Raw genomic sequence first — 23,083 nt, 5'->3', positions numbered from 1 at the left:
GCCACGGGAACCTTCTGGAAACCCCACCCAGCTACTTGCATCCTGGCAGACTAATGGAATTCTAATTGTCCTTTCCCACCCCCCTCAAATTATAAAACTTTTTTTCAATCACATGTTAATTTTTTTTTGTAAACAGTCTTAAACTAAGGTTGAGAAAGCCAAAACCCGGTGTTTCTCCCCAAGTTAAGAACCAGCGAGGTGCACTGCAGCCTGCCGGCCTTCGCCCACAGAGGCCGGGCAGCTGGTGAGCCGTTTCTGGAGAGGCTGTGGCTCCCCCCTGAGGCAGAAGCCCCCAGCTCCTGTGGCCCGGCCACCTCCCCCCCCCTCCCCTGGAGGCCACCTCCCCGCCCCCAGGCCTGCTCTGGCCTCAGAGGCCACTCAGGCCACCCGCTCTCCCACCAACATTCCCAGGCCGCTGTGAAGAAATGTAAAACATCTAAAACGCTACTGAGTCTGCCATCAGGGCCCAAGCCCATTCCGCTCTGGCCCGGGGCGCTCGCGGGACTCGGGGCCTTTCCCCGGCGGGGCGAATGCTGCACCTTGGCCGCTGGCGGCTCAGATCTCGGACTCCCGTCTGTAGGGCCGCTGATCGAGGGCGGTGCCGGCCTGGGGTCTGTCAAAGTCGCGCCTGGCCTGGGGGCCGTGGCCGTCCTGCTCTCCGTCCGCCTCGTCCTCCTCGTCGCGGCTCAGGAAGGCCAGCTCGTTCTCGTAGCAGAAGGAGTTGGCGCTGGGCAGCAGGAACTTGTTCTCCACCAGGTCCTTGGCGCTGCAGCGGGGCGTGGACGGCACCTCATATGTCTTGTGGAAGTGCGAGTAGTCGATCTTGTACTGGTTCTTCTCCTCGAAGAGGACAGGCTCGAAGCGGTGGCCCCACAGGATCTCGTTGGCCAGGTAGGAGCTGCGGGCCTGTGTGGTCATGGCCGTAGCCTCCACCATGCCCTCCAGGATGACCACAATCTCAAAGTCGTCCGTCTCCAGGTCCTGCCGGCTGATGCCAAACAGCGGGCTGGCCTCGTCGATCTCGTGCAGGATGGTGATGGGCGACACCAGGAAGATGCGGTCCAGGCCCTTGTCGAAGCCGACGTCGATGTCGATCTGGTCCAGCGGGATGTACTCGCCCTCCTCCGTGACCCGGGGCTTGATGAGCTGGGCCCGCACGTGGGCCTCCACGATGTGGCTCTTGCGCAGGTTGCCCACGCGCCACATGAGGCAGAGCTTGCCGTCGCGCAGCGCCACTACCGCGTTGTGGCTGAACAGCAACGTCTGCGCGCGCTTCTTGGGCCGTGCCATCTTGGCCATGATGGCGCCAATCATGAAGGAGTCGATGATGCAGCCCACGATGGACTGTGCCACCACCATGAACACGGCCACCGGGCACTCCTCGGTCACGCAGCGCAGCCCGTAGCCAATGGTGGTCTGCGTCTCAATGGAGAAGAGGAAGGCCGCCATGAAGCCGTGCACCTGCAGCACGCAGGGCGTGCGGCCGCGGCCCTCGGCCGGCTCCAGGTCCCCGTGGGCCACGGCGATGACCCAGAAGATGACGCCGAACAGCAGCCAGGAGGCAAGGAAGGCCAGCGAGAAGATGAGCAGCATGTAGCGCCAGCGGATGTCCACGCAGGTGGTGAACATGTCGGCCAGGTAGCGCTGCGACTTCTCGTCCATGTTGGCGAACTCGATGTTGCACTGGCCGTTCTTCTTGACGAAGCGGTTCCGGCACCTGCGCCGAGTGTGCACCTTGCCATTGCCGAAGCCGTTGGCTCCCGACATGGTGACCAGGTGCAGCCCGTCCTCCTCGGACGACACGATGCTGTAGGGGTTGGCACGGCCAGATGCGGTCATCCCGGGGGCGGGGGCGGTGGGACCCCAGCTCGCCCCCGGGCCGGCTCCAGGCGGGGCAGCTCCTGCAACAGAGGGGACAGCGGGCTGGCAGTGAGGCCGGCAGCGGCCACCCTGCCTGCGCCTCCGCCCCGACCCGGCCTCACCCACAAGCAGCTCCTGGCCCTCCCTTCCACCCCAGCCAGCTCCTCGGCCACCTCCACTCTCCCGGCTGCTCCAGACGAGAAGCCTGGGTTCTTCCTCAGTTTCCCTTTCTCCCACCAAGGGCTCTGCTTGCAAAGATATTCAGGATCCAGGCCCTTCTTCTACCTCCCGGCCTGGGCCCCTGGCATCACCCGCCGAGAGCAGCATGATGGCCACCTCGCCAGCCTCCCCATCCCACCCCGGTGCCAGTGCCCACGGCGGCCACCAGGAGTCAGTCCATCCTCCGCTGGGGCCCCTCAGATCTCACCTCCAGTCTCACCCTTGCTCGCCCCCAGGCCCACCTGGACACCCTCCCCCCAGGCCCTGGCTTCTATGCCACAAGGGTGTCTCAGGGCCTCCCTGCACCTGGGAAAACTGTGCACCCCACCCAGGACCCCACGGTAATGCCCCTGCACCGACCTCTGACCTCGTAACGGTAGTAATAACAACAGCAATGGCTCGCTGGGGCTGCACCCACCGTCCCACCACGAGACCGTGAGTCCCTGAGCGCACGGGGCTTGCTGTTTGTTCGCTGCTGTCTCACCCCCAGGGCCTAGACCTGGGCATGACAGACACCTCAAGCCGGGCCCCACCCATCCTCCTGAGGCTCACGCTCTCCCCGCAGGTGCCCACTCTCGCTGCCCATGTGCTATGCTCGTGGCCACCCCATCACCAGACGTGGCTAGGAGGCGGCCCACGAGTCAGCACCCAGGGGGCTCACTGACTACGGACCTCAGCCCGGGGGCCTCCGCCACCCCGCCTTCCTCAGCGCTAAACAAGAGCAGGCGGGGAGCACTCAGAAGACCCCTGTCCTCAGCCCACTCGGCAGAGCACCGGGCTGGCACACACACTCACACACGGGGCGGTCCCAGGCCACGCTCCACAACACCGCTTCCCGGTCTCACGGCTGGGGGCAGGCACCCAGGCCCCAGACGCGCAGGCCGGTGGCCACCCCTCCCCCGGTGCCCCGCTGGCTCTGGGCTGGCCTGTCAGTGCCCGGCTGAGGCGTCTGCAGACCGGAGACCCCGACACCACTTGGCCCCGCGGGCACTGAGGCCGTCTGGCCGTCCACGTCGGGTGCCCCGCGGGAATGGCGTGGCAGGGCGCTGAAGAGGTGGGCCTGTGCCCCCTACGGATGGACCCCACGCCCCCCGACCCCCACCAGTCGCACGACGAGGTCAGAGTGCTCACGTGTGATGGGACGCCGAGGCCCCAGAGAAGGTCCAGGGCGGCCCGGCCAGGAGAGAGGAGGCGGCGGCACTGGGACCCGCCCTGGTCTGTGGGACGGGGTGACCTCTGACCTCCGTTCCAAACACTCACAGCCAGCCAGGCTGCAGACCCCTCCCAGGGTGTGTCACTGGGTCCCCGGGTCTGGCAGGCACAGGGCGCTCCCTGCTGCCTGGACCAGCTTACCCACCCACAGGGACGGCAGGCCAGACGTGGCAGCAAACGCTCCTGTGTCACCCTCTCAGAAGCCCAGGAGGCAGCTACCGTGGCTACTTTGACCCTCTGGATGGCGGCTCGGAGAGGTCAAGCGGCTTCCGCAAAGCCACACAACCACGAGGCAGGAGAGCTGGGCTCAGGGCCACTGCTGTCTAACACAAGGTCTCCCACCGCGGGGACCCCAGGCTCTGCGGCGGCCTCCGCTCAGGCTGCCGTCCTTCCCCCACGGCTGCTCCAGCCGACAGCCTCCCGCTGGGTCTGAGGACTGAGGCCTCAGGCCGTAGTGGTGGACACGGCCCCTGCCTGGTCCAGGAGCCGGTGGGGGTGGGAACCCCGTAGACTGTGCCAGGAGGACAGCTCAGCCCTAGACTCCTGGGCCTTCCAGGGGGAGGTGGCCAGGCCTGGGGCACGCAGATGCCAGCAGCAGGCCACCGGATCGCCGGGGCAGGTCTGTGTGGCCGGGAGGCCTTGAGGGACGTCCAGCGGGTCATGGCTGCTCCAGGTGGGGCTCTGAGCAGCTCGAGGCCTGCGGGGGACAGAATCGCAAGACTCAAAGGCCAGAGGAGCCCAGCCTGGCACACTGCTCCCAGCAGCTGGGCAGCTCGCAGACAGGTGGGCATGTCACAGTGACCACTGGCACCTCTGCCTGGCCTGGGCGCCGGGGCCGCACCCAGACTGTGCTGCACAGTCCTGGGAACCCCTCTTCTACTGGTCTTCCTCCTAAAGCCACAGCGGAAATCAACAGGTCACATTCGCAGCCACTCCCCCACTTCTCAGAGCTGGAAACTGGTACTCGGAGCAAAGTCACCTGGGCGAAGTCCCCTGAAGCCAAGGAGCAGAGACACAGCGGGCGGCTCTGTGTGCACGCGTGTGTGCATACGTATGCGTGCATGAGATGCCAAGGGTGGGGGGAGTACCTCGCGGGCGCTTGGTGAACACACCACCACAGAGGAAGGCCGAGAAGAGGGGCCACGGTAGCAGCCCCGGCACCACAAACCCGCCAAACGTCCAGGGACCCTCCACACACCCAAGGCAAGAAGGTTACAGGGCTCTGTGGTCTTTAAGGGCTCGGTTTAAGAAATGTGGGGGACTTCCCTGGCGGTCCAGTGGTTAGGGCTCTGCGCTTCCACTGCAGGGGGCCCGGGTGTGCTCCCTGGTCGGGGAACTAAGATCCCGCAAGCCGTGTAGCATGACCAAAAAAAAGGAAGAAAGAAAAAGAAATGACGGACAAGATTCTCAACCAGCGACGTGCGGGCCCATGTGGCTCCTGCTCAACGGGTGCATACAGTTAGATCAGATAGAAAGGAAACTAGATCTGCTTTGCTGGAAGAGGCTTTAGCAAGCAAGGAGGCCGGCTCCCCATTTTATAGATGGGAAAACTGAGGCTGAGACTTGTCCCAGGTCACAAAACACCTTGTGGGCCAGGATGAGATAGATGGTAAAGACAATAATTAAGACTACGTTGGTCGGACGCCCAGGTTGGCCAGTGGGGGTCCCAGGCGTTGCTGGGAGGGAAAGGGGAGAGAGGCACTAAGGTCCCCTACCTGAGCCAGCCTAGGCGACTTCAGCGCTGGAGACTGGGAGTGAGGCAGGCCCAGCAGGCTGGACCCAGAGACTCCGAGGGGAGGGGGAGCTGTCCCGAGCCCGGCGTCTCCAGGGCCCGCGTCCCTGCCCCGCCGACCACAGCGCTTGTGCACACAGCCTCCCGGCACCCGGCAGGCTTGGCGCACCACCAGGGTCTGGGCTGGGAGCTTTTAGGGAGGCAGCTAACACATGACCTGCGGGCCAAGAGTCATCGCGAAGTGCCCCCGGATGGAGCGGGACACCCCATGCCAGGTCCCCCGAGGCTCTGGGCCTCAGGTTTCAGCAACGTCCGGAGGAGACCAGGGCAAGGCCAAGGAAGCACTGGCTAGTCGGATCGATGGAGGGGGCACCGAGGAGGAGCTCAATGTCCCCCTCCCTCGGAGGGCCTCCCAGGTGGCAGGACCCCTTCATAGGGATGAATGAGCAGAGTAACCAGTGTTTATCAAGTGCTTACCACCTGCCAGGCACTGAGAGCTCAAGTAGCTCACGCAATCCCTTATTATGACTTTCTGGATGAGGAAACTGAAGCTCAGAAAGCTTGAGTCACTTAGCCAGGGTCACACAGCCTTTCAGGAGTGAGCTCCTAGTCTCGGGGGGTAGGAGAGAACTCAACCCCCCATTCCCCTAGGCCCCAAGGCCAGACTGTGGACGTGACACTGTATTCCAAGCCTCAGTCCTCAGGGTCCCTGCAATGCCACGTGGTGATAAGACACAAATAACCCCAATCTGAGCACATGAAAGCAGAGGTAAGACCCTCACCAGCACCCCTGATCTGTGGCCATTCAGGCCCTGCTTGGAACATCCAGGGACAGGGCACTCACTACTCATGGTCAAGTCCTTCCAAGTCCATGGTCTCTCGGAAGAATCCTTAAAAAATCACTTGTTTCAGGGAAAGCCAGCGTGCAGCCACCTACACCTCCTGCCCAGCCCGTGCCCAAGGCACACGTACTGATCCCTCACAGGGCGTTTCCTCGCTGCACCCTGTGGTGGCCTCGGCATCCTATCCAGCCACTACCCAGCAGACTTAGCACGAGAGCTTGCAAAATCCAATCCTTCATCTGCAGGCGGGAAGACGGAGGCTCCGAGAAGGGCGCCCTTGCTCAGTCGCACAGGAAGTGAGGGGCACGGGCCAGGCCTGGAGGTGCTCTGCAGCGAGGCCGGGCAGCTCCGGGGCGGCAGGCTCCAAGGACTGCGGCGCAGAGGCGGGGGGGCACTCCCGGTGGGGACGGGAGAACAGGCTGGCCCCTCAGGGTCCAGTGAGGAGGCTGAGGCCGGCTGGGGAGAGCCAAGAGCTGGCCTAGACACGAGGTGGAGGGTTAGGGGGCCGACACGTCTGTTCTCACACTCTGGGGAGACAACGGCCATCTCCTGTGCCCGCCCACCTTTCCCAGACACATTCCCTCCCCCTCCCCCAAACATTCAGCCGGCCTCGGTCACCCACGGCCTGCAAACGTTTGGGGTCAACACTGTGCAGGCCTTCTGGGCCAGGCCCCTGCGAGGCCCCTGGGAGGCCTGAGGAGAGACGTGTCGCGTTGTGCTGGGGATGGGAACGGCCGGTGCTTGGCCGGCCCCGGGCCCTCACCACTTCGAGGCCCACCTGCCAGGTTTCCAACCACCAACACCAGTCTTTCCACCCGAAAGCTTGCTCTGCCCATGCACCGGCACGCCAGGGAGTTAATGCCCCAGGAGCAGCTCCCTACCACGACGGGCATATTCGGGGCACCTGCTCTACTCGGCCTCCCAAGGCCCCTCAGCTCCTGGGCCCTCCTCACAGGCCTCGGGGGCGCCTCCACAGCGCAGACTCCTGAACCCGAGCTCCCCGGCCGTGTCCCACAGCACCACGTGGCCGGCATGCTTCTCCTCTTCCCCAAAGCTTCCTCCCCCTTCCCTCCACTCCTCCCCCCCGAGTCTCCTTCTTTCTTCCTCCACCTTCTCCCCCTCCCCCTCCTCCTCCACCCCTAGGGGGTCACTGGGCAGTCCAACCACCTCCCCAGTTACCCCAGCCACAAGCAAGTCCACTCCCTTCCCCGGTCCTGTGTATTTTATCTCCGGAATGATCAAAGCTGCCCGCCCACTCCTCGCCCACAGACACGTCCTATCCAGGCCACTCCTATCTACACAGCAAGAGGCTCCTGAGGGTTTTCCCGTGGTGAGCCTTGCCCCATGCGGGCCAACCTCCAAGTCACAGCTAATGGGAATGCTGGAAATCCTCCTATCAGTCAGGAATCAGCAGAAGCCCACCGCTTTCATGAAGCCCTTTTACATTCTCCGGCCCTGGGCTTCTCCTGTTAGGACCAGAAGCTACTTTCCACCTTGTGTGAGAGTTGGCCTTGCCTGGGCCCCATCTCTGGCCAACCTCAGAGGTCCAGAGAGGCCGGTGCAGGCCTGGCACAGTGGGGGCACCCAGGAAATGCTCACTGTTCAGACAAAGACGAGGGATTAAGCTGCTGAACAGAGGGATGGATGAGGAGATGGATGAATCAATGAATGGGGAGACAGTTACATGTACAGGTGGGTAGTCAAGCGTGTGGATGGATAAGCAGGGCTGACGGACGGGGATGGATGGATAGAGGGTGAGTAGAGGGATGGTTCGTTTAGGTGGGTGAAAAATGGTTAGATGAGCTGGGCGAGTGGATTAGTGAATGGATGAATAGATGGATGGATGAGTGGATGGATGGATGGATGGATGAGTGGACGGATGGACGGATGGATGGATGGATGAGTGGATGGATGGATGGACGGATTGAGCGGATGGATAGATGGATGGATGGATGGACGGACGGACGGGTGAGTGAATCGACAGATGAGTGGATGGATGGATGGATGGATGGATAGATTGAGTGGACGGATGGATGGGTGGGTGGATGGACAGATGAATAGATGGATGGATTGAGTGGATGGATGGATGGATGGATGGATGGATGGATGGATGGACGGATGGACGGATGGACGGATGGACGGACGGACGGACGGACGAGTGAATGGACGGATGAGTGGATGGATGGATGGATGGATAGACTGAGTGGACGGATGGATGGGTGGGTGGACGGACAGATGAATAGATGGATGGGTAGGTGGGTGGCTGCATGGCTGGGGGGATGAATGGATGGAAAGATGGCTGGCTGGGTTGGGTGGGTGGGTGGGTGGGTGGGTGGATAGTTAGATGGATGGGGGGATGTGTGGAACTAATGGATGGATAATGGGTGAGTGAGAGGTCAAACGGGCGGGTGGATGGGTGGGTGGGTAGGTGGACACAGAGATGAGTGGGTGGGAGGGGGCACAGATGAGCGTCCGGCTGGACGGAAGACTGCGTGGACAGGTGCATATCCGCGACCTTAATCTTACCTCTGGAATCCTGTCTCCTAAGTGACGGTGCTCACCAGGCAAGTGACTGTCTTCAAGGCTGCACGAGCAGCGGCTGCCATTTCCCAGGCACCAGCTGGAGAGGACTCAGCGGCTGGAAGACCCTGAAGTTAACAGAGCACAATTACCATTCTCCTTGGGGGAGCTCATCGGTCACAAACCTCCACACAAACCCCCATTTCTGCTTGCTTTGCCCAGGACCCCAGGGGAGGTAGAGGGGGCCTCCAGCCCATCCCAATGCCCCAAAGCTTCACAGCCCGTGAGCCTGTCCATAACAACCATTCAGAACCAGAGAAGGGCGGAACAAGGCGGGCCCCCAGAGAAAACGACCGCTGGTAGCTACTGAGTGCCCACTGCATGCCAGACACTTGGTAGTTGCTTCACGGACATCAAGTCAGATAAGCCTCATGACAGCCCCAAGAAGTTGGACCCCCTGCTGTTCCCGTTGCAGAGGCGTGGGCAATGCGGGGACTCTCCTCAGGTCACGGAGGACCTCGGGGCCCAGCCTCGCGCCTGGCCACCTGCAGAGCCTTCCCCACGCCCCCCACGGGCCCCGCTGTGGGCGGACGGCCCCCGCCTTCCACGGCAGTGCGCCGCGAGGTCGGGGCAGAGAGCAGCGGGAAGGGGCTCGGGAGCCTTGGAGGTGAGCCAGCCCGAGATGCCCCGCCACCCCTGCCCCCCCCCGGCCACGGCCCCCATGCAGGCCGCCCTCTCGCAGCCGACGCCGGCGGGGGTCCACAGTGGCACTGGATTTCCCGGCTGGGACTGAGGGAACTGCTGTGAGTCAGCCCACAGCACAAGCCTCCTGGGGCAGCGCCAGCCGTGGGTTTAGAAGCGCACAGACCTGGGTTCCAGTCGCAGCTCCGCCCGGCACGGGCTGTGTGACCGTGGGTGCGTCCCTTCCCGGCTCAGGGCTTCCGCTCGCTCTGGTAGCGGTGGCCTGGCTGGTCCCACTTCACTCCAGGCTCCCACCTCAAGACGCCCAGTCCTCAGCCCCTGCTTCCCCACCCTCACTGTTCCTAGAGCAGCAGCCAGCGGCCCTGCCGTAGCCCCTCTCAGCCGTTTCCTTCTAAAGCCAATGGAGGCTCCATCCCAGACCCCCACCACGCAGCTGGACTCCCGACGGCGAGGACCTGTTCCCGGGTCACTGACTCTCGTCCTTCCCCTGGAGTGGACGCCCACTGTGCCCAGCCCTGTGCGCTGGGCTCTCGGCTTCAGTCATTCCAACCTTCGCAGCCCACCCTGAGGGACAGACGGGGAAACTGAGGCTGAGGGAGGTGAGGTGACTCGCGCCGGGTCACCAAGAGCTGGAACTCTGAGCAGAGGTGGTGTCACAGGGCCGTGGGGAGAGAAGGGGGCGGTAAGCAGGTAGAGCACCTGCCCTCCCCACTTCCCGTGGTCACTCAGCCCGCCTGCCCCAAGCCCGCTCAGCCTCTGACTCCCTGCTTCCGGGAAGGGGCTTTCTCCTGTGAGGGAAGCAAAACCAGCTCCATCCTACACAGGAGGAAATGGAGGCTCAGATCAGAGAAGGGCCTTGCCCAAGGTCACAAAGCCACGGAGTGAGTGGCAGCTTGGGGACAAGAGCCCAGGATCCGACACCCCGTCCGGCGCTCCCCCTGCCCCTGCAGTGGCCGTGGCCCACGAGACGTGACCCCAACCCTCTGAAGTTCACCAAACGCTTTCCTGGGTGGCGGTCACAGTCCTGGACAGGGGAGGCCGGAGCAGGGGCAAGGTCTGCAGGTGACAGGGGTGACCGGGTGTGACAGTGAGACCGTCCCTCAGCCTCCCAGCAAGGGAGGGGGGCCCCCTGCTCCTCCCCCAGGGCCGTCCTGTCAGCCAGGGGCGAGGCACTTCCCTTTCCTGCCCGGCCTCCCCACGGATGTGCCTGTGAAATTCAACTTGGGGGGGAGGTGTGTGCTGAGCACAGGCCCGGCACCACGTGGCTCCGTCACCACCATCACAGCCTCCCCTGGAGCGGCGGGGCCCAGGGTCCAGTGAGCTCCCAGCCCTGCATTCGAGGCCTGATCGCTCCCCAGCTCCCAGTGGGAACTTCCCTGGGCCTCAGGCTTCTCATCTGCAAAATGGGTAGATCCCACCTGCTTGGGGAGGCCGTGAAGAAGGTAGACCGAGGCCCTGCCCCAGCGTCCGGTGCGCAGCAGACACACGGTAAGCACCAGCCCTCCCAGTGTTCTCTGAGGGGTCTTCCTGCTCTGACAACCGTCCGGATGCCCGGCACGACGGGAAGCTGGGGCATCCCGGACCCCCCCCCCCCCACCCCTCGCCGTGTGGCCTGGCGTGATGCTCTCAGGACGCGTCCAACGGGCAACGAAGCAGGAGAGCCTGAGCTCTGCGGGTGCAGGGGCCTGGCTGCCCCGCGCCTCTGTGCCACGGGTGTCATCGCCGGCAGGGGTGCCCAGTAAACGCTGGCCACAGCAACCACAGTGACCACGGCCCCTCAGGCCCCTCAGATTCCATGGCCTGGAGACAGGCTGCACGCACTGACCACAAGGATAGGCTGCACCAAGCGGCCGGGAGGGACAGGTGTCCACTCTCTGAGCCCCGAGGTGAAGCCAGGGCGGGAAGTTCTGGCCCCCACGGCGGATGACAGGTCACGCCAGGCACCAGGGAATGTTTCCGAGGGTATTTTTATCTTGAGAACATCCTTCCCTGGGGGGTAGGGGCAGGAGAGAGACAGGGTGTCCTTGGCCCCAGGCCCCTGGAAGCAGCAGAGGACATAGACCCCTGGTGCCCTTTGCTAGAGTGGCCATTACAGACACTGCCCCATCCCTGGGCTTCCTTGGGTCCCAGGAGCAAGTGGGACCTGGAGGGTCTTGGGGTTTTCTTGGGGGTCCCAGCTCTGCTCAAACTCACTGTGTGACCTAGGGTAGGCCCCTGTCCCTCTCTGGGCCTCCCTCTGGCAGGCGAACTTTCCTGAGGGCACCAGGGACCTGGCGATGGACCAGTAGTGCCCGCCTGCAAGGGGCGTCCCCACCGAGCAGGAAGACCAGCGAGTTACGCAGCAGACACAACAGGCAGGATCAGGGCCGCGGTCAGAGCCCTTGGAGCCCAGGGGAGGTGTGTGACCCAGTCGGGGGCAGGGCCTCCCTGGAGAGAGCCCGGCTGAGACCGACCACAGCACGGCGCAGGGCACTCCGGGTCCCACGGGTCAGGGTGCACATCGGCTCTGCTCTTCCCACACTGGGCCCCGGGCAGCCCCGCCCAACTCCGAGCCTCCCTGTTGCTACCTGCAAACGAGGGGGCTGGCCCTTCCGGTCCCAGCACTCAGGATCCTAAGGATTTGGGGCTGAGGCGGGTACAGAGAGACAGGAAGGGGCACCCCTTGTCACCCTAATACCAGTGAGGGCGGAGGTGTGCCGAGTGCCTGTGGGCACAGGCATTGCACTGCCGCCTGCAGAAACGGAGGCTTGGAGAGGCCCTGTGAGTCATTTTAATGAGCTTGGACTTGACCCCAAGGGCACTGGGGGGCCAGAGAAAGTATAAATTCTGGGGCAACATGGCTTGCGTTCAAATCTTGTCTCTGTCCCTTCCTGGGTGACCCTGGGCAAGTCATATAACCCCCCCGAGTCCAGTTTTCTCACCTGTGAGATGGGATTAATAATGTTATCTGTCTATGGGTTCATGATGGGGTTTCATCAAGTTAGTACAAGGAGCTGGAAATGTCCTGGTCCCCCACGCCCTCCCCTCGTCACATCTCTGAGCCCCTGACTCACTCTGAGGAGGGGCCACAGGTCCCTGGAGGGCCTGGACTGGACCTTACCTCCAAGCAGGAAGGAGAGACCAGACGGAGAGGATGGGAGGGACCCAGTGAGCAAAGGCACCATGGTGTCTATTTTTCTTACAGCTGTAATTTTTCAAGCTTCAACTTAATTCAAGCCTCAGACATTTTCTAAGTGTGCCGAGGAGAGCATGGACCTGAGATAGTGGCAAGAAACAGCCTGGGACAAGAAAGACCGTGAAGAAAAGGCTGGAAAATTTGCCAACATAAAAATATTTATGACATTGCTTATCAAAACCCATTGTAAGCAAAATAAAAGGTAAATGATAGATGTTTGTTATAAAAAGGATTGATGTACTTAATATATAAAGGGTTCTTATAAATCAACAAGAAAAAAGGACACAGTAGGAATGATCGTGTGATCCTGCGATCCTCAGTGGGTGACGTCTCAGGAGTGTCCACACCTAGAGCCTCAGCATGAGCTGGCCCCTCACCATGGAAGGCCCCGCTCTGCCTTCCATCTTTCAAGCTCAAAGCATGCCTCCTCTACGAAGCCTTCCAAGATTTCCCTGGAGCTCCTCCCGCTCCTTGCCAGGTCCCCACAACATCTTTCTTGGACCCCTGGCGCCGAATGCCTAGCTTCTGCCGAGTGCCTGGCATTGCATCTGAGAATGTTCCAGGTGAGAAGGCCCAAGCGGCTCGGACCAAGGAGGAAGTAAGTCACGGAAAAGAGCACCGTGTCCACAGTCACCAGGCTATGAGCCACGGTTCCAAGCCCAGCATCCAGGGGTCCTGCCTCTGTCCCTCTGCGTCCGGCCACCTCCTTCCTAAGGGGCCCTCCCCGCCAGGGGCTGCCTAGCTTCACAGCAGGCTGGGCCCAGCATGAGGCCTTCCAGGCAAAGGCAGGCAGAACACGGCCTGACCCCCGGCCGCTTGCTGGGGGAGCACAGGGACAGCTGTTTTCTCAGCTTCCCTCCTCTTCCCCTCCTCACTGTGTAAGCCTGGCTTTAGTTTGGGAACAGAAGGTTCGCTGGGAGGGCCTGACAGACCTCTGAGCGCTGGGGTTCACCCTGGCATGGGCTGGAGGCTGTGCTCGGAGATCAGGAGTCCGGGAAAACAGGGTGGGCTTCCGGACGACCCACCACTCCACCCAGGGTCCCCTTGACAGCTCGGCCCCGGGGGCGCTGCCAAGGCCTGGGCCTCCACCTGCTTACCAGACCCGCACTCGGCACTCACTCGCTCAGCAGACACCTGCTGGGCCTCCGCTATGTGCACACACGGTGCTCAGGGCCGAGATCCAAGCGGGACAAGGCAGACAAAAAACACGCTGGGGAGAAAAGAACCCGCGTCACTCCAGAGGCAGGGTGGGCATAGGAAGACCTTTCCGAGGAGGTGACCTTTGACTCGAGGCCTCAGGAGAAGAGAATGTGGGAACAGTGTTCCCAGAAGTGGGAACAGCGAGGACAAAGGCCCTGAGGCTGGAACACCGCTCCATGTGTCCAAGGGACTCCAGGGAGGGCAGTGGGGCTGGAGCCGAGGGTGCCAGAAGGGAGAGAAGGTGACGGGGGAGGGAGCGCTCAGAGGGAGCGCCGTCCTGCCTGGGACACACGGCCCTCAGGCCGATGGGGGCACCCGAGCCGCCTCTTTCTCATCTGCCAGCGGCAATTACAGTCCACATCCCAGAAACGGCTTTCAGAGGAAACGCTTCCGCCTCCTGCCTTGCACGAGACCGAGGCTCAGCGTGGGAAAGCACCAAGCTGGAGGGCGCCCGACCTTCTGACCCACCGCGGCCTCCCACGCTTGTGGCCTCAATGCCACACACGCTTTTCCAACCCCACAACTTGAACTGTACACGTGAACACTGCGACACGTGCTACCTCAGCTCACACTGCGGTTCCTTCGGACAGTGGCAACAGACCGGGGCTCAGACAGGGTGAGCGCCATGCCCAGGGCCACACAGCTGGTCCACCCAGAGCTGGGTGGGAATCATCTGAACCCAGATTCAGGGCCATGGGAACAGAGACCCGGGAGCTGACCACACATGTCTGGCCCTGATGTCTCCAGGAGAAACCACAGTCTCTCCAAGGGGCTCAGGACCACCTCCTACAGGAAGCCTTCTGCCTGGCTGCCTCTCCCTCATGGCTAACTGGTGCTGTGGGAAGGCAGGGGCTGCTGAGAGCCCAAGACTGGTGGGGCAGGGGCCTGCTGTCTGGATCCTATTAGGCCCTGCTGTGCTGTGTGACCTTGGCTTGAGCCACCAGCCCTCTCTGAGCCTGCGCCCAGGAAGAGGAGGTAGATTTGCGGCGGGGCGGGGGCGGGGGGGCCGCGGTTCCTGGTGCAGGGGGTGTGAGCAGCAGGTCTCTGCCCCAAGAGCAGGAAGAGTGGCCACTGAGAGCCCCAGGAAAAGCTTCCTCACACCTGGAGCTTTTATTTAGCACCAACTGTGTGCGCCTCTCAACAATCCTATGAGACACTGCCCGACGAGGAAGCAACAGGGTCAGAGAGAGAATGTAGTGCCCCAAGGCCACAGGCCAGTCAGTGCCTGGGGCTGTGCCGTCCTCAGGCAGGGAGTCCTGGAGAGGTTGTGTGCACCCAGTGGCCGGGGCGCGTGGCCAGAAGCCGGGGGAATGGTGAGGCTGCTACCGCCTTCACCTTCACGCCAGCACCACCAGCGGCTGTGGGCCTGTGGGACCCCCCCCCCCCACACCTGGTCCCGACCTCCGCCAGCTCCAGCTTGCCCTCCTCTACCTCTAAGGCACGTGTTTACATGACTAATGCCTGCCTCAGTTTCCACATCTGTAAAAGGGGCCCAATTCTACTGCCTGCCTAGTACAGCTGTTAGTCTACGCACAGGGCGCAGGGTCGGGTCCAGCACACAAACATGCGCGCGGGTGCACACATCCTGCATGGACACACGGCCTGGGGTGTGGGTACGTGTTATTCCAGGAGCGTCGTGGGACGTACACACCTGGCCTCACTTTGTTTCCCCAGAAACAGGTTCTGAGTCAAGGATTTGGGGGCAGGTAGTTTACTTGGGAGGTGGACCCAGAGAGGTGACCAGGGAAGGGCAGCAGCGGGAAGGGAGTGCCATGGGAGGCGGGGCTGCAGCGGCCTGGAGCCTGGATGCTGCGTTTCATCCCACAGCTGTGCAGCCGCAGGCGGCACTCACACAGGGACCAGGGGACGAGGTACGAAGCCGGCGGCCCGTTGCTCCCACCGGGCAGCGCACGTCTGTGCGTCCCTGCTCCCCCGCGGGAACACACGCAAAGGCACGTGGGCTGTGTCCTCACGGGAATGCATCTGTGCCTACGTCACGCCGAGGCTGGACCCATGGGGTGAGTCTCCGTGCGCCTGCTCTTGCACATGTGTATGCGTATGTGGGAGCTGTGTGTGCGCAGACGTGTGCACAAGGTGTGGCCCAGGCATGCACACATGTTCAGGCTACGTGCGTGTGCATGCACCGAAGTCCCTCACCCAACCCTGGCCGTGGCCGTGGGGTGGTGGAGATGGTCTGGTCACCTTGGTAACTGGCTAAGCTGGGGCAGCCTTGCTTCAAAAGAAAAAAAAAAAAAAAATCAAACCACTGAACACAGAGAGGAGAAGGAGCTGGAGGGTTATGAGGGTGAGGCTCAGCCCCAGGCTCCGCTCACGGCTCCCACGGCAACCCACCCACCTGTCCCGACCCAGCGAGGGCCGCCACAGCCAGGACACAGGTCCCAGGAAGCAGCGGGCGGACAGTCCCTGGTGTGGGGGGTCCCTTCAGAGTCCCGGGGAGCCCACCGGGATGGCGGCAGTCAGGGACTGGGCGGGCCCCACTCTGCAGACTCACCGAGCCCCGGAAGAGGGCACCCCAGACACCAGGCGCTTTGCAAACCAGGGGACGCTGGGCCGAGCCGCCCACAGTCACCCTCTCTGGACAATGAACGCACTAACTGCATGCGCTGCCTCGTGGCCAGTGCATTAGCCCAGATCATGTGATGATTGATTCACGAGCTCTTATCCCCTTCCCATCCCCGAGGCCAGCTCGCCAGCCTCGCTGCCTCTGCTGGGTGGGGAGGGAGGGCCCGGCCAGACGCTTCCCTATCTCGCTCGCAAACATTGCACGCTATTTATATCTCATCAGACAGCGTGCACGGGGATGAAACCGCCGGTGCTCCGCACCCCGCGAGCAGCCAGGAGCTGAAACCCCGACACGGGCTGCATCAGGCAGAAATGCAAGGTGCTCACACCCTTGGCTCAAGAGCCTGGGCCGGACCTGCGCTCACACCTACAGGGGCTTTGCCCTACCTGCCTCCCTGTGTCCTGAGAAAGCCCTGTAAGGAAGAGTCTGCTGTTGTCCCCATCTGACGGATGAGGAAACTGAGGTTTGGAGAGCTGAAGTGACTTAGCCAAGGCCACACAGCCTGTAGGATGCAGAGCTGGGGACTAAACCCAGCCAAGCCGCCCCAAAGTCTGGGCCTGTACTGCACAGCATTTGACCTCCCTAACTGAGTCCCAGAGCAGCCCTATGAGGTGGGCATCATTATGATTCCTGTTTTACAGAAGAGGAAACTGAGGCTCAGAGAGGTGAAGTGACTTGCCCAGGGTCACACAGCCGGGAACGGAAGCCAGATGTGTGACCCTGACTGATAACGTGCCCCAATCCACGCCCTGCGTGACCCCCCGGACGCGTGCAGGGAACAGCCCCAGGGGGATGAGAATGGCTCAGGGCAGTCTGTCCCCGCGGCTACCTGAAGCAGAAGCCACGTGGGGCCCCTTCACGTTGTGAGGCGGCCCTGCCTCAACGCCCAGCCCTCCTTCCAGACACCAGTGGAGGGCAGCTTGCCTGGTCCTGGTACCTCCAAGGACCCAGCTACCAGCACAGGGACGAGTGTGAAGGGCCCTCGAATCCTAGTGCTGACCTCTGGTCATCACCGTCACAGAGCAGGGGCCCCCTCGCCCGGCCACATCAGCATTCGAGCAGGGGACTCTGGAAACCCGCTGCCGACCTCCACCCCCTGGGCATCCCCCGACCCTGGCTCCTCCTGAGACCCTGGGAACCGAGCCAGCTAGAGCTCCGGAGGGCAGTGCGGCCACCTCTCGGCTCCCCAGCGCCCTCATCTGTGAGACAGGCACTAACAGGCCCTCTGGGGCGGGGGGGGGGGCCATTCGAGACGTGGTACCCAGCACAAGGCCTTCACACAAGAACCCCTCAGCAAGTGGTCAGGCCGTTGGATTTCACATCGTTGGCAAAGCACGAAGCTGCCTACCCGCTGAACCACAGAGCTGCACGGGCTTTGCCGGGTGCCAGTTCTGAGTTCAAATTCCAACTCTGATTCCTTGGTTGTGTGTCTCACGCACCTGGCAGCCCCCCTCTGAGCCCCGGTGTCCCTGCCTTCCCCACGGGCCTGTCCAGGTGTGCTCCGGCCTCAGCGAGCACTTGAGAGCCAAACAGCCCCTCACCCCACCCGACTCCAAGGCCAGGGCAGCTGGCACCTCTGAGCGACACCTCGGCCTGGGCCTGGCCTCGGGGGCCCAAAGAGCGACCACACGACGTATCCCGTCACCCCCAGCCTGGAGTCCTGAGCTCCTAGATCTGACTGTCACCCGGCACAGGGCCGGGCACGAGCAAGGGCAGATGTCGGCAAGGAGTGCACAAGCTCTCTGGGCACCTACCACATGCCTACCTGGAACCCAGGGACTTTACCTGGATGCTCTCATTTAAGCCTCATGAGAGTCCTGCTTTGACATCGGAGGAAACCAAGGCACAGGAAGATGGCCTCTGAACATTGGAGACCATGTGGGCTGCAGCCCAGATCCCACCCCCTTCTCTGTTCCACCTGTGGGGTGGCAGGAGAGGCCAGCACTAGTGACCGGCAATGCTGCAGTGGGCACGGCTCCCTTGACTCTGTGGGGATGGTCCCCTTGACCCTCGGTGGCACCCCCGGCCCCGAGCTTTGGGAAGCCACGTCCTGGCCCAAACGCAGGGCCCTCAGTGCCCGGCGTGGCAGCTGGAAGGTGGAGTAGTAGGTGTATGGGGGCTGCACTCCCGGCCTCTGCAGCCTCATCTGTATAATGGGTGGTAGGGACAAGGCTGGCACCTGGCCAAGTGGGCACTCAGCCATCAGCTATGGAAGGGAGGGCTGAAGGGGCCCTAACGGCCCAGGGTCCACCAGTCTCCCGCCACTCAGGCCTCCACCTCCTACTGGCAGGTCAACCCAGACAGGGGTCTGAGGCCCCCAGAGGGGCATTCAAGGTCCCAGCACCAGATTGATGGCCATCAGACAGTGATGGCCCCATAAGCAAGGAAGAAAAGGCACCCCAGGCCTTGCACAAAGGCAGGGAGTTGCAGAGACTCTGTGCCCACAAGGAAGGGCGGCACAGGGGCGGGGGTGAGCAGGGCCAGCCCTGAGAGTAGCCAGCGACGCGGGGGCAGACCGCATGGGGCCCTGAAGCTGGGCTTCTGACGGCTGCCCCGTCAGCCACAGCCAGACTCCTAGACTGGGGCTCAGAGGAGCACCTTGGGCCCCAGAAAATCCCTTAACCTTTCTGAGCCTCATGCCTTCCTCCGTAAACGGGGGTAAAGAGAGTACTGGTGCCTTCCGGGGTCACCACAGGAAAGCAATGTGTCAACACCCACCAAAGCCCGAAGCAGCACGAGCTTCCAGGAACGTCCTTTCCTGAGACCCCGGAGCCCACACTCTCCCTCCAGCCAGGGGGGTGCGACAGGGGAGCCATAGATCCCACGAGCCGGGGAGACGCTGGGAGCAGAGGGATGGGACAGGAGACAACGAAAGACACAGGCACCTAAAAGTTACCGAGGGTCAAAACACAGAGCACGGGGCGGTGGGGGCCAAACCCACCTGCGCTGCCCACGCACGGCGGCACGGCCCTGCCCACCTGTGCCATCGGTCATACCCGCCTCACTGGTCACAGCACACGCACTCCTCATGCCCGCTTACACACTCAGACACGCGCCTGCCACACAGTCAGGGTCCTGCACGGCCGCAGCGCACACAGCCAAGCACCCCGCACCGTCCACACCGCTCTACACAGTCTGCCATTCAGACGGCCTGACCCCGCCTACCCGGCTGGCCCCAGGCCCACCCTCTGAACCCACGTGCTTGGGCTCCACCCCCTGAGCATGCTGTGCTGTAAGGAGGGGCACAGAAAGGAGGGTGGGGGTCCACGAGACCCTCCACTCCTGCAGCACCAGCCCCCAGACCAAGGGGAGCCAGGTGGCTGGGGCTCCCTCCGAATCCAGCCACCGGCACAGCCCTGATGGGAGCTCCTGCAGGCTCCTCGGCACTGACAGGCTGATTATGGGGTGGGGGATCAGCTGGGCCCCCGCCTCCCACCCGGAGCAGCTGCAGCCTTTGTGGGGTGCAGAGGGAGGGGCTCCTGTCCCCTGCCTGCCTTTCTGTCCTCCCAGCAGCAGGCAGACCCACCCTTCCCCGGGGAGCCCATGCCTGCTGTGCACACACACGTCCACATCTGTGCCCCTCCACTGAGCACACACTGAGCACCTACTGTGTGCCAGGCCTGCGGGACCCCGAGTGGGTGGCGTGACTCCCACGGCACGCCCAGGGACCCGGGGCCCGGGGGGCTCAGCCCCTCGACACAGATCACCTTGGTTCACTGCGATCCACTTTTATGAGGAGACACGTGAAAGAGACATGAGCCCAAGTGCAGCCTGCCAGACCCCGGCCAGCTCCTCCGGGCTCACGCTGCTGCCCTCGTGCTGCTGTTCCTCGAGCCCAGCGAGCCGCGTCCACCCCGGCCTCTCCCCCAGGCCCCCTCCCAGCTCCTCCCCAATCCCGTGAGGGTCTCTGCTCAGACGGCCCTACCCTCTCACATGTTCCCTGCTCACTAATTCAGGAGTCTATGCTCAGTTGCCCATGGACATGTGAGGGCAGGGATTCTCTTTTTTTCTCAAGAGTGGTTTTTAGAGCAGTTTTAGGTTTACAACAAAACTGAGGGGAGGGCACAGAGTTCCCACGTACCCCGACCCCGCACGTGCACAGCCTCCGCATTGGCAACGTCCGTCAATACAGCGGGACCTTTGCTGCTGCCATCAGTGAACCTGCGTCGACAGGTCAACACCACCCAAAGCCCACAGTTTATCTCAGGGCTCACTCGTGGTGCTGCACTTTCTGTGGGTTTGGACAAATGTACGAAGACTTGTATCCACCACGGCGGTGCCACACAGAACAGCTCACTGCCCTAAATATCCCGGGCTCCGCCTGTCCATCTCCCGTTCTCCACCCCTGGCAACCACTGATCTGCCTGCTGTTTCCATAGTTCTGCCTTTTCCAGAATATCATATAGCTGGAATCACACAGCAGGTAGCCCTTTAGGACTGGCTTCTTTCACTTAGTCATATGCATTTAGGGTTCTTCCATGTGTTTCCATGGCTTGACAGCTCATTTCTTTTTAGTGCTGAAAGACACTGCATTGTCAGGACGGACCACGGTTTATTTATCCATCACCTACTGAAGGACATCTTGGTTGCTTCCAAGTTTTGGCAATAACTAATAAAGCTGCTATAAACATCTGCGTGCAGCGTTTGGTGTGGATATAAGTTTTCAGCTTCCTTGGGTAAATACCAAGGGTTAGAGTTAGGGTTGCTGGGTCATACGGTGAAGCATGTTTAGTCTTGTAAGAAACTGCCAAACTGTCTTCCAAAGCGACTGCACCATTTTGCATTCCCATCAGCTGTGATGAGAGTTCCCGCGGCTCCACGTCCTCATCAGCCATTCTAAAGGAATGCAGTGGTATCTTACTGTTGTTTTAACTTACATTTCCCTGCTGACAAATGATGTGGAACACCTGTTCTTTTTTTTTTTTTAATATTTATTTATTTGGCCACACTGGGTCTTAGTTGAGGCACACGGGATCTTCGTTGGGGCACGCGGGATCTCTCTTTGTGGCACGTGGGCTTCTCTCTAGTTGTGGCGTGCAGGTCTTTCTCTCTCTAGTTGTGGCACGCGGGCTCCAGAGCACGTAGGCTCTGTAGTTTGCGGCACGCGGGCTCTCTCGTTGATGTGCACAAGCAGCTCAGTAGTTGTGGCATGTGGGATCTTAGTTCCCTGACCAGGGGTCAAACCCACGTTCCCTGCACTGGAAGGCGGATTCTTTACCACTGGCCCACCAGGGAAGTCCCTAGAGCATCTTTTCATATGTTTACTTGCCATCTGTATATCTTCTTTGCTGAGGTGTCTGTTCACATCTTTGGCCCGTTTTTTCCTATTGTCTGTTTGTCATCTGTTCTCTATTGTTGAGTTTCAAGAGTTCTTTATTTTGGATAAGAGCCCTTGATCGGATGTGTCTTTTGCAAATATTTTCTCCCTGTCTGTAGCTCGTCTTCTAATTCTCTCAACATTGTCTTTCCCAGAGCAGAAGTTTTTAATTTTAATGAAGTCCAGCTTGTCACTTATTTCTCTCATGGATCATGCCTTTGATATTGTACCTAAAAAGGCATAACCATACCCAAGGTCATCGAGGTTTTCTCCTACTCTATCTTCTAGGAATTTCATAGCTTTGTGTTTTACGTTTACATTTATGATCCATTTTGAGTTAATTCCTGTGAAGGGTGTGTGGTCTGTGTCTAGATTAACTTCTCTGCGTGTGGACGTCCAGTTCTTCCAGCACCATTTGTTGAAAGACTATCCTTGCTCCACTGTGTTGCCTTTGCTCCTTTGTCAGCAATCTGTTGACTATATTTGTGCGTGTCTATTTCTGGGCTCTCTACTTTGCTCCATTGATCTGTCTGTTCTGTTGCCAACCCCACACCGTCTTGATTTCTGTAGTTTTATCGTAAGTCTTTTTTTAGAAATAAATTTATTTATTATTTTTAAAATTTATTTATTTTTGGCTGTGTTGGGTCTTCGTTGCTGTGCGCGGGCTTTCTCTAGTTGCGGCGAGCGGGGGCTACTCTTCGTTGCAGTGCGCGGGCTTCTCATTGCGGTGGCTTCTCTTGTTGCGGAGCACGGGCTCTAGGCGCATGGGCTTCAGCAGTTGTGGCATGTGGGCTCAGTAGTTGTGGCATGCGGGCTCAGTAGTTGTGGCATGCAGGCTCAGTAGCTGTGGTGCATGGGCTTATTTGCTCCGCGGCATGTGGGATCTTCCTGGACCAGGGCTCAAACCCGTGTCCTTTGTATTGGCAGGTGGATTCTTAACCACTGCACCAGCGGGGAAGTCCCTATAGTTAAGTCTTTAAGTCAGTTAGTGTATTTGTTCTTCTCCTTCAGTACTGTGTTGGCTGTTTCGGGTCCTTTGCCTCTCCATATAAACTTTAGAATTAGTTTGTCAATATCCATAAAATAACTTTCTGGGATTTTGATCGGGAATGCATTGAATCTATAGATCAAGTTGGGAATAACTGATGTCTAACAATATTGAGTCTTCCTATCCATGTACATGGACTATCTCTCCATTTATTTAGTTTTTCTTTGATTTCATCCATCAGGGTTTTGTTGGATTTATACGTCGGTGGTTTATTTGGGCGGGGGGGGGGTGCTAATAGAAATGGTATTGTGATTTTAATTTTAGATTTCACTTTTCACTTGTTTCCTGCTGGTATATAGGAAAGTGATTGACTTTTGTACATTACTCTTGTATCCTGCAACCTTGCTATAACTGCTTATTAGTTCCTGGAGTTTTCTTGTCGATTTTTTCATATTTTCTACATAGATGATCATGTCATTCGTGAATAGAGACAGTTTTGTGTCTTCCTCCCCAATATGTATACCTTTTATTTCCTTTTCTTGTCTTATCTCATTAGCCAGGATTTCCAGTACGATGTTGAAAAGCACTGGTGAGAGAGGACTTCTTTGCCTTGTTCCTGATCCTAGTGGGAAAGCCAAGTTTCTCATCATTAAGTATGATGTCAGCTCCAGGATTTTTGTAGGTGCCTTTATCAAGTTGAGAAAGTTTCCCTCTATTCCTAGGTTACTGAGA

General features: G+C 60.3%; 2 protein-coding genes across 2 annotated transcripts in view; both read right to left on the bottom strand.

Annotated features, from left to right (window-relative positions):
* Positions 1 to 8,510, bottom strand: part of LOC137754327 (disintegrin and metalloproteinase domain-containing protein 21-like) — a 54,662-nt gene extending 46,152 nt beyond the window's left edge. The window contains exon 1 of the mRNA XM_068529876.1: positions 8,392 to 8,510. The gene's annotated coding sequence lies outside the window, so the exon portion shown is untranslated. The remainder of the gene's footprint in view (positions 1 to 8,391) is intronic.
* On the bottom strand, positions 556 to 1,839 carry KCNJ12 (potassium inwardly rectifying channel subfamily J member 12). Its single transcript, XM_068530816.1, has one exon. The coding sequence runs from the start codon at positions 1,837 to 1,839 to the stop codon at positions 556 to 558; it is 1,284 nt and encodes a 427-aa protein (XP_068386917.1).
* Positions 8,511 to 23,083: the final 14,573 nt, after the last annotated feature.

This window comes from Eschrichtius robustus, chromosome 20 (assembly GCF_028021215.1).
Source record: "Eschrichtius robustus isolate mEscRob2 chromosome 20, mEscRob2.pri, whole genome shotgun sequence".
In the NCBI taxonomy this organism is placed as follows: Eukaryota; Metazoa; Chordata; class Mammalia; order Artiodactyla; family Eschrichtiidae; genus Eschrichtius; species Eschrichtius robustus.
This window is presented reverse-complemented; position numbering and strand designations above follow the sequence as displayed.